General features: G+C 57.1%; 1 protein-coding gene across 4 annotated transcripts in view; it reads right to left on the bottom strand.

Moving 5' to 3' along the window:
• Positions 1–14,715, bottom strand: part of CTDP1 (CTD phosphatase 1) — a 42,961-nt gene extending 28,246 nt beyond the window's left edge. For 2 of the 4 annotated variants that reach the window (XR_012498681.2, XM_019715723.3), the window contains exons 1-7: positions 13,934–14,401; positions 9,304–9,387; positions 8,556–8,649; positions 7,119–7,247; positions 5,221–5,371; positions 2,651–2,741; positions 646–812 (exon numbers count right to left, since the gene is read on the bottom strand). Coding sequence is in view for 3 of the 4 variants with exons in the window: in XM_019715723.3 (XP_019571282.2) it covers positions 646–812; positions 2,651–2,741; positions 5,221–5,371; positions 7,119–7,247; positions 8,556–8,649; positions 9,304–9,387; positions 13,934–14,238 (1,021 nt within the window). In the remaining variant the exon portion in view is untranslated. Of the gene's footprint in view, positions 1–645; positions 813–2,650; positions 2,742–5,220; positions 5,372–7,118; positions 7,248–8,555; positions 8,650–9,303; positions 9,388–13,933; positions 14,449–14,595 lie in introns of those variants that run through there. The other 2 variants (XM_074339797.2, XM_019715715.3) reach the window with 2 other exon arrangements.
• Positions 14,716–14,922: the final 207 nt, after the last annotated feature.

The raw sequence follows: 14,922 nt of genomic DNA, 5'->3' as shown, positions 1-14,922 counted from the left end.
TTGCTTTGGTTCTCACAATACTCAGACGCACAAAAGGCTCAGTCCACAGGCCATGCCCTCAGGCCCCACTTTCTGCCCAGACCTCTAGTTCTAGATCAGTGGCTGCGATAATTGTGTGCCTCGAAATATTTTATTTAAAAATTAAAGGTCACGACAATCACTTTAAACCCAAACTAAATTTTCTTCTGAGAGACGTGGGCTTCACGCTGCCCGACAGGCTTAGCCACACTGCTGGGCTGGTCCTGCGGGTGCAATGTCACCACCGACGGGCTGGGGCCACGACCCACAGGCCAGTGTCCTCTCTGCAAGGGATGCCACATGCGGCCACCTCCCAGGATCACGCTTTATTTTAAGGAGAACCGGGATGAAAGGCAGTGTTCAGATGTACTAACTTAAGCAGATTTCTTTACTCCTTATTCCACTGGAAAAACGTTCGTGTCAGTACCATAAAAACAAGCCCAAACTGAGACCAAATAGCATGCTTTTCAGTGAAACACAAAGAAAGCCAACAACCTAACTACTGAAATATGAACAAATAGAAACAAAGTCGACCTTGAATTTAGAGCAGTCACGACAGAAACAAGAAAAGGAAACAGACAGGAGAGCAAACGCGAACGTCTCTGAGCACCAGAAGGCGTCACCCACCTTTCCTTCTCGCCGGCAACTCCCGGGACCCAGGGGGGGCATTGATGTCCCCTGTGCCCTGGAAGTAGACGTATTTCTTCACGGTGATCAGATTGGGGGCAAACTTCCAGACATCTTCTCGATCATCGATAATGCAAACCATTGAATCTCCACAAGGAAAGAGATTTCTAGAAGTAAAAATGTATCAGATCTACTAGCACCACTTACAAAAAACAGTTACGATACTATTTTATATGTAACCAGTACACAGAAGACTAATCAGAAACAGATGCAAACGCTTGAAGGACTTTTGTCTACCTCATATTTAAACTGTTTCCAGAGAAAGTAACATTTAAACAGTTACAGTTCTCTCCACTGATACTTCTTAAAGCAGGAGTCAGTACCCTTTCCTTCAAGAGCCAGAGAGTAAAGAATAGCGTGTGGCCCCCACACGCTGGTCCCAGCAAAGCAGCAGAGACAATACTAAATGGAGGGGCGTGGCCATGTCCCAGCACAGCTGTATTTACAAACACAGGTTATGAAACTGCAACCAGAGTCCGCTGACACCGGCTTCCACAGGTGAGGGCTTCCAGTAAGGGCACAGCCTTGCTCCAACCTCAGCTGTTTGAAATAAATAACCGTTTCGTGCAGTGTGCCTGCATGATGTCGATTTTCAAGTCCAAAAAGGTGACTCCTGTATCCCCCAAAGCTAGTAGGAGATAGGGCGAGTAGAAATGTTAGCAAGGGACCAAAAAGTGACTGCTGGCTACAGGCATCCTGCTTGCTGCTCTCACGTGGTCCTGTCCACACCTCAGACTCTCACAGGCAGGCTGGCAGCACTCAAAATTCAGGACGACTGCTTCTCGCCTGCCTTCCAGGACCGGGACATACACCCAGGAGAAATGCCCACCATTGCTCAGGCTCTCAAGCCGCTAAGAGGCTACCGCTACCCAGAAGAAAATGTTCACGCGTGCACAATTAACACTGTCTTCCAAGTCTGTTTTCCGGAGGGAAGACATAAGGGAGCTAAGACAGACCCTGTGGCTGCTGCTTTGCGGCCTGTCTCACTCCAGGAGGCACTGCCAGTGCCTGTCGCTGGTGCCAGGGCTTCTCCAACATGCTCTTTTGGGGTGGCTCTGCCCCTTGGGAAGTCACTGACATGCTCTCATGTTCTTTTGTCCTCAACCCTCTGCTCATTGACACTAACTGGCACACACAAGGTCTGTTTCTGAAACAACTACTTGCAGACTCTCCTTTCAGTTCCTACTCACTGGAACAGGTCTCAGTCTGTGTGGACAACCAGATCTGAACACGAACTGTTAGATGAGGTGGTCGACACCAGCCGGGATGCCACAGCTGTCACTGTCCAGGCTGGTTGAGAGTCACCATCAGTGAGAACAGGTTCTACCGGATCCAGGGTCATAATGGGGCCGTGGTTTTTGGGGTAGAAATGGGGACTTCCTGACTTGGAGGGAGCAAAACGTTTCCGAGAATAGAGAGCAGCCTGTCGTGAGGGTGGCACAGCCCTGTCGCAAAGCACAGACAGGAAGGGAGCGTGGTGACGGGAGGCGTGGGCACGGCGAGCAGGCCGATGGGGACATGACCCACACACACCTCCTAACCTGCAGGACCAACAGCAGGAAGCTCCAAGGAAATACAAACCTACACGCCAGCGCTAAGGCCAAAACCCCTTCTTTAAGCGCGTGACTCGATGCCCAGCCTGCCTTGCTCTCGGGGAAGCTCTGGGCGCTCTTCTGCCACCTTCATCTCCTGCGTCCGTCCCCACGGCCTGCTCTCAGCCCCCGCCCCCACACCCTTGTCCTCCTGGGCTCTGGCCTTGAGTCCCCCACTGTCTGGACACCCAGGGAGAAGCAGGAGGAGAGTGTGTGGTAAGAAGACCGCTGTGATGACAGTGGCGGCAGAAATGGAGAATAAACACAGAATCTCTGCTCTGATGCTCAAAACACAGCCTTTCCAATGAGAACGGAACAGGAGGTACCAGGGAAGAAAACAGCCGGGTACGTACCTAAGGTTCCCAGTTTTGGAAAACGGGTCGATACATTCGTCCCTCGATAATATTCGATGAGAAAAAAGCTTCTTCTCAGGATCTAAAAAGCCTTTGAAAAAGAAAACAGGACAAAGGTCATGCGTGCAAGATCCACTGAGGCCTGGCCACACACGGTGAAGCCCATCTCCTCAGGGCGTCACACACAGCATCCCACAGCGGCCGCACACACTCTCCTCACTGAAGACTGCCATCGCTATGGTTCCTTTCTTCTTATTTCACGGTGTTCACGACATGTTCACTGAATTTCACACCACCTGGAATTTTGTGAGGGACAGACGACGCGGGATGAACAAAGCTCAGTGAGCCCCCAGGAAGCATAAACACGTGACCAGGTCATTTCCACCCGCCACGCTACGGATGAGTGGTGGTCCCGAGGCATTGTCTCCTGCAACCCCATTATTTCTACAGCAAAGGGGTGAGCTGACACCTCAGCAGCACCTTGAATCCCCTCTGCCAACACAGCCCAGGTGATCTGAAGAGCTTCAGGTTCCACCCTAGCAGCACTGCCCATGCCGTCGTCACTGGGCACCATTTCTCTGACTGGCTCATCAGCTAAGCCCGCCACAGCCTGCTAGACACCCCGAAGTCACGAACTCGCCATGTGGCTCACCGTTCCCCAGTCGGCCGAAACACACCCCCCACAGGCACACAGCACTTTGGGCATCTCAGCTCTGCAGGCTGCCTGCGTGTGCCACACTGTAGAGGGCAAACCCTTGGGCCCACTGAGTCACGAGCATCCCATGAACAGAAACGACGTGCTCTCGCAGAACCGTTGCAGTGTTTTCACTAGACAAAGACCATGTCAATTCCGTGCGCACACTGCAGCCATTCGATGGCTGACCCTAAAACTCATTAAGATTCACAGCATTTCTGCAGTAAAATGAAAAGGCCAAACAAAAATATTTCTACCCTAACTATACTAAAAACGCACATTCTACGAAAACGGTGACTTAAGACTAAAGGTTGGTAAAAGAGGAAGCTACAGAAGCCACCACTGTTAAAAAGCACGACCAGATTATCAGATTGAAAGTCGGCCTCCGGTGTCGTCCGTGAACAACAGAATTGCCTGGATAACCTACTGGTTCCTTCCAGCCACAACTCTAGGGTCATGGGTAGCCTTCAAGCTCCACCTCCTCGAAGCCCAGGCTGCGGGACCCCTCGGGCCCAGCCCCAGCCCTCACTCAAAGCCACATGGGTATCTGTGGGCGATGGGCTTCCTCCCGTGTCCTCGCAGGGTGTGCAATGTCATCAGCCTCACCACCCCAGCCACACAGCAGCCCGTGGCCCTCTGCTGAGCTGAGGGTCGCTGCACCCACCTCCACTGGGACACTGGCCTCCTTGTGGCGTCTTTGCATGTGTTGGAATGTGGGAATTCTAAGGTACAAGGCAGAGCTTGGAACGGAGAAGGCTCAGGCTGCCTGCGGGCCTCGCTGTCGAGGACCTCAGGACCAGAAGACAGCCCTGCAGAGGCGCTGACCAGGACGCCCGCAGGCGCTTGCTGAAGCTGGTATTGTTCCTTTAGTGCCTTACATGTTGACACCGAGAGCTGCCAAGGGTCCACAGGGGAAGCCACAAGTCCCCGAGGTCTGCACCTGAAGGACTGGACACACTCTTTTCACCTGGGGTGTGAGAATCCCAAAGTAGTCACATTCGTTCAGTGTAATCCTGTCTCGCAGGCAGCCACACGCTCAAGGCAAATATGCTGAATTTTAGTTACAAGATGAATTAACCTGAGTATGTCACTTCCGTGGTCGTGGTTAAAACTTCCCACCCAGGTACTAACAGGCAGTGTTAATGGGGGACGTGAAATCACGTCTCCACCAACCACCAATGACCAAGACCAGGTTGTAAGGACGAACTGAATTTAACGACCAGTGTCTAACATAACGGAGCTGTGACCATGTTACACTGCAGGTACCAACGTCCACCAATGGGTCAGAGGGGCCGGAGCCCAGCTGTCCCTAGCTGGTGACACACCCTACACTTTGTCCCCAGCGGGGCTGCCAATCGTGTGCTTCTGCCTCCATGCACCATATGAGCTGGGCTGGCACAGCCTCGGCGTCTGCACCAGGACAACTGTCACGGTGTTTGTTTCCAAGGGAGAGAATGTTCTGCGTCTGCACCTGCAGTGTGAGTGCGACCCACAGAAGCAGTGTGGCTCCAGGGCTGTTTCCTAACCACCCACACGCACTGTCTTCAGTCAGCGTACACAGACAGTTTCCTTCCCACGTGGCTGTGGTCCTGACCGACTTCCAAACTGGCCTGCGGTGCTGCGTGGCTGGCCCATCTGGACTGGCTCGTGGGGTCCCAGCAGAGCAGGGAGCCCCTCCTGTGCCTCCAGCAGACAAGGCGCTGAACCCGCAGACTTACTCAACGCTACTGCCTGGCCGCTGCAGGAAGCCGGTTCTAAGTAAGGCTGGCACTGAGCTTCCTTCATCTTCAAGAAAAAGTCAAGGAAATGAGAACCAAACCAGTGTGAGTGTTTCAGGCCCAGAGCATGCTGGGCCCGGTTAGAGCCTCCCGCTCACCTGCGATAGTGTGTGCGTAGAGCCGGCTCCCGAAGGTGAAGACGTGCAGCTCGTACAGCCGGGAGACCTTCTCCAGGAAGTCCCTGCAGTGCGGGCGCAGGCGTGTGTGGAGCATTGGCTCGCCGCGGCCCAGCTGGAAGTGGAGGACGCCCTGCACAGAACGAGTGCCGTCAGGGGAGACCTGGGCGGCACGCATGCTCTGCAGTCAGCATTGCAGCCCGTGGTGGGCAGCCCTACTTGGCACAAATGCTTTGTGCAGCTGAGCTCGATGGGCGTGAGCTCGGCCTTCCCTGTTGTGGCCAATAGCAACGACAGCAGGGAACTAGCGATGACAACCACGTCCCCACCTATGGCAACTAAGATAACTACTGGTTACTAAGGGCGTCAGGAAAGGGCTATGAAGACGTCAGCAGAGCCTCGTACTTCCTGTTTCGTCCCTACTTCTGATCATGGACACAAAGGTGTGTCCCCAAGCATGTCACCCGCATCTTTGTTTCTTCAAACACTAGTGTCTGTCAACAGCAGAGCCAGTCGGTGGCTTTGGACAGACTGCAGTCACCTGCCAGGTGGCAGTGTCCCCCTCAGCTATCGATGAAAGGAAACTGGACGTCCCGACATAACTCAGCCGAACTCACAGGCCATTTTCAGACGGCTTTCGTCACTTACACACACAGCCCAGAAGCTGAAGAAGTAGCACCGCCTGCTGATGCGTGAGTGAGACGCACGTAGTTCCCTCAGGAAGTTAAACTTGGATCCCTTTAATCCTGTTTATTATCAATTTTCTCAGTAAATGTACTCTAAACGACTACCAACAAAGAAAGGCAAACAACCTCAGGCGTAGCTAATTTTTCACTCGCTCTGAATTAGTCAAAACCCTCAGGATGAGGCTCTCGTGGCAAAAGATTTAGAAGTGTCAAGTTGTATAAACAACATTCTGCCCACTCAACAGTTAAACAGTCTGTGAACTGTGATATAAACATCCTTAAAAACACCCGCCCACATCTGCAAAGTTCAGAATGAAGTGCACCTTCCTGAAGCTGCCAGCGGTGCCCAGGCTCAGCCGTGGGTGTCGCTCCTTGAGTCGGGCGGAGCTGGCTTGTCACGCTGTCCCCAAGCCCAGGCCAGGAACGGGGCCAGTGGGTGGAGGTACAGGGAAGCCACCAGCAGGTGCTGAGGACTGGCCGTGCAGACACGAGGACGCCCTCGCCTTCCAGACCACACAGGCTGAGACAGGCTCACTGCACCCAGTCCAACTGCCCTGTGAAGGGACTCGCCCCCCACCCCCACAGGCACACCAGCACCCACGCTGCCTCTGAGCAGCGTCTCTCTGCGTACTGTCCCAACCAGGGGTGATGGGAGCTGCAGACGCCGAGACCCCGAGCTCCCACAGGAGCCCACAGCCCGTCTAACAGCAAGGAAGTTCAGAGGGGATAAGCTCAGTGTTGCTGAGGCCTCGACAGGTAACGACAGCATAGGCTGGCACCAGCCTTTGGAGAGCCATCTGCATGGAGCCGGCATTAAAAGCCTTCTGGAAGGGCCAGAAATTCAACTTGCCGGGCTCCAAACTGCGGACTGAGTTGAAGTAGGGTTCCGTCTTCTGTATTTCCCAGAGAACTCACGTGGGGGCGCCCAGCCTTTATCTGCAGCCCAGGTCCCCTCTGGCCTGTACTGCCCCAGGATTCCAGACACTCCAGAGGACATGCCAAGCTGCTCATCCCTCCCAACCCCCGACTGCCCCTGCTTTGCCATGCACGCCACTGCTGGCCCCAGGGCCTTCCCAGTTCTGAACCCTAGGCCCTGCTAAGTAACTAGCACGGCCAGGGCGGGGCCTGGCACAGCATGGGCTCGGAGGGCGAGGCACATGCGCTGGTGTCTGACGGGGCAGCTGCTGCACTCACCCGGTTGGACATCTGCTGGCAGTGCTGCTCCGTGGTGTGGATCAGAGTCTGGTCCAAGTCGACCATGAGGACCAGCTTTCGGTTCCGATGCAGCCGGTGCTGGTCTTCCCTTCCGAGCAGCTCAGCTTGCTGAGGTTGGAAAGACAAAAGGAAAGGCCACAACACACATGCATCTGCATCCAAAACAAACCTTGGTTTTATTGAGAAACAGACACGGAGGAAGCTGAGCGATGCTCTCCATCCCCCACCCACTGCTGTGCAGCGCGCATGGGCCACAGGCCCGCCCGCCCCAGGGCGCTGCCTCGTCATCCTGATTCCGCAGTGCAGTCCAGTATGTAAAGCAATGAAAAAGAGGGTGCAAAGTCAGCCGACTGCGACACAGCAACTCCACCCCAGTGAGCTGCAAGGTTCCTGGAGCAGGACAGCCGGGAGACGCTGCTGGGCAGGCAGGGGCAGCGGGAACGCCCTTCCAGGGAGCGCCTGGCCCTCCCACACTCAGCTGGTACAAAGGCTCGGGAGCCTGCATCCTGTGATGTCTCACTGAACTGTCATCACTCACTACTGTGAACAAACTCCTGGCCTGATCAGGTTGGATGGGAGAAGTCTACTGTCTATTCCTGAAAGGGACCAAGGCCAATAGTTACCCTGTCATGGCGGGGGCAGTGGGAGAGGGGACACGGACTTCCTTTTTTATCCTCAAAAGTCCTAGTTATCTTTCGCAAGTATTTACATCTGTTTATAGCCCAGTAATTCAGAAAAATCAGAATCACATATTTGGTATCTCGTCTTTTTCACGAAAAGGCAAGTAGACACCTATGACTTACAGGCACAACTCTAACAAAACGGTAACGCTGCCCGTGTATCACCGGCTTACAACAACGCACAGCTGAGACAGCTTTTGCCTCCGGGCTCTAGCCTCGCTCTCCCCCCCACCTGGGCCCCGACCCGTGCAAGCCGGCAAGGTCAGGGAGCCTCTGATGGCACTGCCCGGGGACTCCTGGTGCTTAGGAGAAGGAGCAGGCGCGCACGGGTAGGTGGAAGGCCAAGCCTGTCCCCCGCTCAGCCACCGTCCGGGTCCCCGAGTCCCCACGCAGCGACAGCCCTCCCTGCACCCACGTCCACACCGCCAGCAGCAGCTCACGCGCCCTACAGCTGCCCATCCCTGTCCCCAGACCAGATCTGCTCTTCACAGACCACTGCTCGTGGGGTCCCAGCCCATGTCTGTGTTGCTCCAGGGGCCAGGGCGGCAGACACAGCACCCCATGGAGCACAGGCCAGGGGGACGCTGGGACAGGACAGGCACATGCTCCGCACCAGTGTCATCCCACCAGTGGTTACTTCAGAAGCAACAGCGACCACAGAGCGGGCATGTCCCCGTGCCCTGCACACTGCTCTCAGCGGGTGTTTCCCAGCCGCTCGGCCCCGTGGCGGACTCACCTCGGAGCTGACCATCAGCTCTGGGACGCTGTGCACCATGGACACGGTGGCCGTGGACAGTGGCACCTGCTGCTTCCCATTCTTGCTCTGCAACCTGCGGAGGCAAAAGGGCTGCTGAGCGCACCACACACAGAAAGCACGGTCAGCGGGATCTGTGCTGGGTGTGCTGCTGCTGCCGCCTGTGCAGAATCTCAGGCTGTTGAAAAGTGCTGGAAACAGACAGGAAAAACTGGTGAAAAAAGTCAAATGCTGTCATGCTCAAAGCTCTCGCTGACAACAAATGGACGGCCACACAGAAACTGCCCCTCGAACGTGACAACACAGAATAGTGCACAGGGCTCTGCACATATCCCGTCGGGTGGCCACTTGCTGCGGGTGGGGTGCTGGCCCAGGGTGACGCAGGGCACTGGGGCTGACACGTACGTCCAGGCGGGTGTACGGACGCGAGTCCGCTGGGCGGAGCGAGAAATCCATCTCAGCCTGCCAGCACTTTCCTCCCCTCGCTGGGGTGAGCGTCAGGCAGAAGTCAGTGCTTGCAGAAGTTAAAGCACTAAAGCCAGGCGGGCGGCCTCCCAGGCAGGCGAGCTGACCCAAGAATGGCCGGGTCTGGGGAAGGCTGTCTGCCACCTGCAATTGCAGTCAGGTCCCCCTCTTGCCCCCGTGCCCCTCAGCATCTCACGTCTCTGTCCCCACCGGTCACTCCTCAAACCCAGAGGCACCATTTTCACTCCCGAGCTCTGGTACTTACTGGGTTAGGTCTTGGCCACACTCAGCGCACAAACCTTTCATGACAACAGGGTGGCTACATCCTTCCAGCCGTACCAGGACCGCTCTAGAAAGGGGATCAAAGAGTCACAAATTAGGAGGGGCATGAAACCTCTGGGCTGGTCACAGCGCCCTAGGAAGAGCCCGTGTGTGGGGGTGAAGACTCCCGACTTCTGTATCACTCCCCCCAGGCACCCTGCCTAACGTCAGGCAGGTCACAGCACCCCTCCAGGGCTCCATCTCTTTGGTAGCAAGTGAACAAAGGGCTGCCTCACCTATGGCCCCTCCCGTAAAACACACCCCACTCCACGCGGGTCAGCTGAGAGAACTGAGGATGTGGTCAGGAGTGGAGATAACGGGGGTAACGGAAACTGTCTCAAATTCCAGATAAACAATGTACACATAAAAATGGAAACTTAGCTCATACGCTGAGGAAGGACTGGTGTAACCCCAACAGGTGACGAGTGAGCATCTGCCCCCAGTTCCAGTCCAGGGAGACACTACGATTCATCTCAATTTTCCCGACAGAATGTTGTGAACGTTCAAGTTTTATAAACATAGAAATTATTGCTCTTTTTGCGCATTTGCATCAAAGCCTGGTCGCCTGGCAGCAGCCTGGGAAGGGGGCCGATCAGCGTGTGAACTGCCGGCTGGCGATCAGAGCGCCATGAGTCAGCGCCCCAGTGTCTGTGAGCTGGGGCCCCTCCTCACAACGTAAGGCGCGAAACACAGGGACCCTCCCTGAGGTCAGAGAGTCAGCCCACCAGTCAGTGCCCCATACACAGGGGTGGTCTCGCACCCCCTTCCTTACCCATTTCTATCCTAGAGGCTTCTGGACGGCAACTGACTTTCACGGTGGCCAGAGCTACCAACTGGGTACCCCAAACCGGGGAGGGGCAACAGGCCCCGTCTCACAAGGGCCCTCTCTTCCCCTCCCTTCTGTCCTCACTCTCACAACCAGTCACTCGGGGCGCCCTGACTGGGCCCAGGCCTAACGACCCACTGTATGTCTGCAGCCCCAAACCTCCACCCAGAAGTCTGCCCCAATTTCCCCTCTTAAGTAAACAACAAGAGGAACGGCCCAGCCTGCACTGGACCCCGCATGGCTGCTCGGAACGACCTGCCCGTGAAGCCTGGCCAAGGACACCGTCTTGCTTGGGCTCCCGCCTGCCCCGGTTTGCTGCCCACCCGGGCACCCGGCATCGCTCCAGCTCCTCATTGCGAGTCCTGTGCCTTTGCTTTCCAGAGCTGGCGCTTGGGTCCGGCTTTGGGACCCTGGCCCAGCTGCCCTCTCCTCTCGCGTGGCTCCACGCTAAAGCCACGGGGCACTGGGACCTCTCCACGCAGTGCCGTCCTCCCAGTCACTCATGCTCGCCCAACCCACAGGAACGCCTGCACCCGCTCCTCCAACCCCACGCCACCCCCACGCCGCAGGCCCTGCAGCTGGCCCTCCCACAGCTCTGTGCACAACTCACCGTCCATGGGCCCCACCTGCCTTCCCAGAGCCCCTTACGGACACTGTGTCACTCAGCCTCCATCGGCACTGGGGTCCCTCCCTTGCCTGTCTTGCCCTCCCGCACAGAAAGGCGAAATTGCGAATACGTGGGCTGTTAGCAAAAGAACCAGAGGGGCCTTTTCTGCACGCCCCACAGCCCATTGAGCCAGTTCCCGGAGCAGCTCGGGGAGGATGGCAGGAGGGACCTGGGGCCCAGAGCTGGATTGGGACGCGCAGGCACACAGACGGCCCTGCCCAAGCACAGCAGTGACGTTGTGACGTCACCAGACTCAGCCGTGTGTGCCCCCCCACCCCCCACTCACTGACACTTGTGTTAAGGCCCTGGGCACAGCATCCCTGAACTATCCAGACCATGTTTAAAAAGGGGGAAAGAGGTTGTATTTTCTGTCTCAATTCAAGTATCATTCAGAATGCCTTGCAAGGTCAGAGCTGAGTGCCACACGATCCCAGCACACTTCTTCTGCAGCTTCACACAGGCTAAAAACATTCTCAAAAAGAAAAAAGCTGGAATGGCCAAGACAGAAAAGGTAAGCAGAAAACACATCAGAGCGATGTCCTTTCTGAGTGTGCTGTTTCCGCTTCATCTCTGCAGATACTGACAGACGGGTTCAGGTCCCCAGAGGATCTCAGTACCTCTTCTGTCAACCCACCAGACAGCGTCACCACACCTGAAAGGGAGTGGTGCCCCGAGTCCAAAAATACCTCGCTTTAGCCAAGGAGACCAGCCCGGACGTCGAGTCAGTCACCAATAAATGTTAACTTTTCTGCTTGGTCCTTGAAGAAAACCCATAGGCAAATCATGAAACGAGCTTTCCAAACAAGTTATTTCCCCCCAAATACACAAGTACCAAACTGTCCTGCTATGTCTGTCTTCACTAGCTTTCGTGTCTGCGGTAATGGGGACGTCAGAGGGTCCACAGCAGTAAGGGAAGTGTTGGGGCTGGGCGCCCTGAACCCTGCTGGGGAGCGGTCACTGCTGAACACTAGGCCGGGTGGGCCCCACCTCCCTCTTCCTCGAACATATCAGGGACCTGTGCTGACCGTGAAGTGTGAGGATAGGGGCGTACTGGGAAAAGGAACTCAGCGCACACGGCTCTTTGTCTCTAAATGCCATTCTCCATCACAAAGAAACAGCACTTCTTGGTCTAATGGCTGGTTCCAGGGTGGGGACTGCGAGAGCTAGAGCCTAAATACTACTGCACCAGAAAGCAGGGTGGTGCTCCGACACGGGCCCTGTCGGAGGAGGCAGCTTGAAGGGGCTCCCACTGACCAACGGTGGGATAATCTGAACATTAAGTCAAATAACATGAGTCCTCACTGAGAAACTGTTTGTACAGTACAAAGCCAGCATTCCTAAGTTCCTAGAACTGTCCACTGCTGAGACTGAGTCCCGCCCGCTGTGGCCAGGATGCCTCCCGATGATGGCAGTGACGACGAACAACTCCGCCAGGGGTGCTGGGCTCTGCGCGGGAGCTGCACATGCTCGCTCACACCTACGTTCCAGGAGAAACGCTGTCAGTCACCAAATTCTCAAAGAGCCTGCGATGGGCCCCCGCAGTGGGGCACCCCAAAGCTCAAACACTGAAAGCAGCAGCGACTCACAGCTGGGAACCTGTCATTACACTGGGTACGCAGCGGACTGGGAGACAATGGACTGACTGGTCACTTGGATGTGCTCGCAGCACTACATGTGGGGCTTCCCACGGACGAGCTTGTCTGGGCCCCGGCGGCCTTCTCTGTACAACCAGGGGGACAGAGTGGCACAGAGGGGCCTCTTCACTTCTGGGGTTTTCTACACGGTTATACACCAGCACTGGGCTTCATCTCCATCATCCACAGGCTGGCGGGTTTACAGGCTCATTAGTGCCCAAGCGAAGGTCAGGTAAGATGTGACTTCAAAGTAATGATGACAGCATGCCAGTGTGTCACCCAGAGCACAGTGCCTCTCCCTTCTAAAGGAAGCCAGGCAGGCAGCTCCAGTGAGGGGTGCAGTACCCAGGTGGCATCCATCCCACCCACCGGCATCCACTGGGCAGGCGTGGGCGCCTGAGCTGACGGCCAGGGACCTTCCTCCAAGGGATGAGTGGGAGAGTGGACGCAGGGTGAGGCTCCCCGGGCTGGGATGGAGGACGGTCCCATCCCATCCTGCCCTGGTCATCAGCTTCCGGGAGGGAGGAGATGCTCAACAGATGGAGGGTGAGAGCAGGCCACACGGAGAGGAGCCGAGACAGAGCAGGCAGCACCACCAGAGGAACGCCAGGGTGGACAGAGGGGCCTGAGCACCTGGCATACTCTGGTCGCCACGGAGGGAAGCTGCGCGCCAGCCACTACAGCAGGGCGCAGGAATGCTCTCCTGCCCTGGCTTCCTGTTCCCGACAATGAAACAACCACGAGTCTCGTGCACACACCTGTGGCCACACTTCAACCCAATCTCAAGAGCACCACCCCGGGAAACTCTGAAAGTATGCACTGAGACAGGTTCACACACTTCAGAAAAGGAAAAAAAGTCCTTTATGAGACGTAATACAGAATTGTACACCTGAAATCTATGTAATTTTACTAACAATTGTCACCCCAATAAATTTAAAAAATAAATTAAAAACACACACATTAAGGACCCACAGCTAGAGCCTATGGTAGGAGGGGTACTACCACCGTCACCGGCTGCACCCCCTTCCCGAACTGCGATGCACACACCGCCAGGTCTTACGACCGCGTCTCCCGAGGTTTACGACATCTGAGGAAGAGGACAGACAGCCCCGACAGTTCACACGGCGGTGACAAGCGCGGGGCGGGCTCTTCTTCCAGTACTTGCTGTCGCACCGAGTTTTCCTAACTTACAAGTGTCTTGGGGAGAGACAGCAATTACACAAGAGAAACGAACACAACCATTTCCTACACACAAATCACAAGCAGCGACTTGTGCAGCCTTAGAAAAGCTCGCAGACGCGCCGCTGCGGGGGGTGGGGTGCTCCCCGCGCGCAGCCCCTTCGGCCGCAGCCCGAGCCCCTTCCTGCCTAGTGCCCCGGGCCGAGCCCCTTTCCTGGCCCAGACAACCCTCCCGCCCTCTCGCTCCCCTCGCCCCCGACCTACTCACCCAGGAGCCACCACCTGGCCCGGGTGCGCGCACAGCTCCCGCACGACGCCGGCGCGCTCCGACCTCAGCCTGCGCTCGGCGCGCACGCAGCCACCCGAGCCGGAGCGAGCAGGGGCTGGTCCGGAGGGCTGCGCGGAGGCGGCGGCCTCGCACACGGCCAGCACCGAGCCAATGCGCACGGTTGCGCCCGCCGCCACCCTCCATTCGAGCAGACGCAGCGGCCCGGGGCCCGGGCAGCGCACCTCGGCCACGGCCGCCGGCAGGACGCCCTCGGCGGGAACGCGGCCGGCGGGCGGCGCCTCCATCCCGGCCAGCGGAGTCGCTGTGGAAACGCGGCAGACGGGTGCTCAGGCACCGCTGCCCATCGCCGGCGGGCGGGCGACCCCGGCCCAGGCGGAGGCGGTGGCTGCACTACGATTCCCACTCCTACACCGGCTTCCACCCGCCGCCCTGGTCCGCGCCGACTTCCGGGACAACGCGTGACGTCACGTGACGTCGCGTGCGTGCGTGCGCCGTGCGGCCCGCGAGTAAACAAGCCCGCACTGTGCTCGAGAGGCGCTGCGCCCGCCGCAGGAACCGTAGGCGCCATAGTACCAAACCCGTGGGGCTGGGTCCGGCGGAAACAGTGTCCCTACGCCGTTTACCCTAGGAGTACAGGTTACCGGCAGGCAGCGCTCGCTAATGTCCCACAACTCCGTGTATGCGCTGAGGCCCGGCGCTGTTAAATTATGAGTCCCGCCATGCACCGCGCGCTGCCATAGCACGGTTCCCCGTCAGGCTCTGCGAGTCCCGGCATACAGCGCGGGCCGCCGTCCGACATTCCGCTCGCGCGCTAAGGCGGTCGTCGTGAGAACTACGAGTCCCGGCATGCAACTCGGGGCGCTGACCGGCAGTCCGTCACGTGTTGAGACCCGGGGTCGTTAGTCTGAGTCTCGGTTTGCGGAGCGGGCGTGGCGGGGCTGCGGCCCCGGCCTGCCAGGGCCCGGGCA

The sequence above is a fragment of the Rhinolophus sinicus genome, chromosome 4 (assembly GCF_057876585.1).
Source record: "Rhinolophus sinicus isolate RSI-liver-muscle chromosome 4, RSI-T2T, whole genome shotgun sequence".
Taxonomy (NCBI): domain Eukaryota; kingdom Metazoa; phylum Chordata; class Mammalia; order Chiroptera; family Rhinolophidae; genus Rhinolophus; species Rhinolophus sinicus.
The sequence above is the reverse complement of the archived record's forward strand: the minus strand, read 5'-3'. Positions and strand labels throughout refer to the sequence as shown.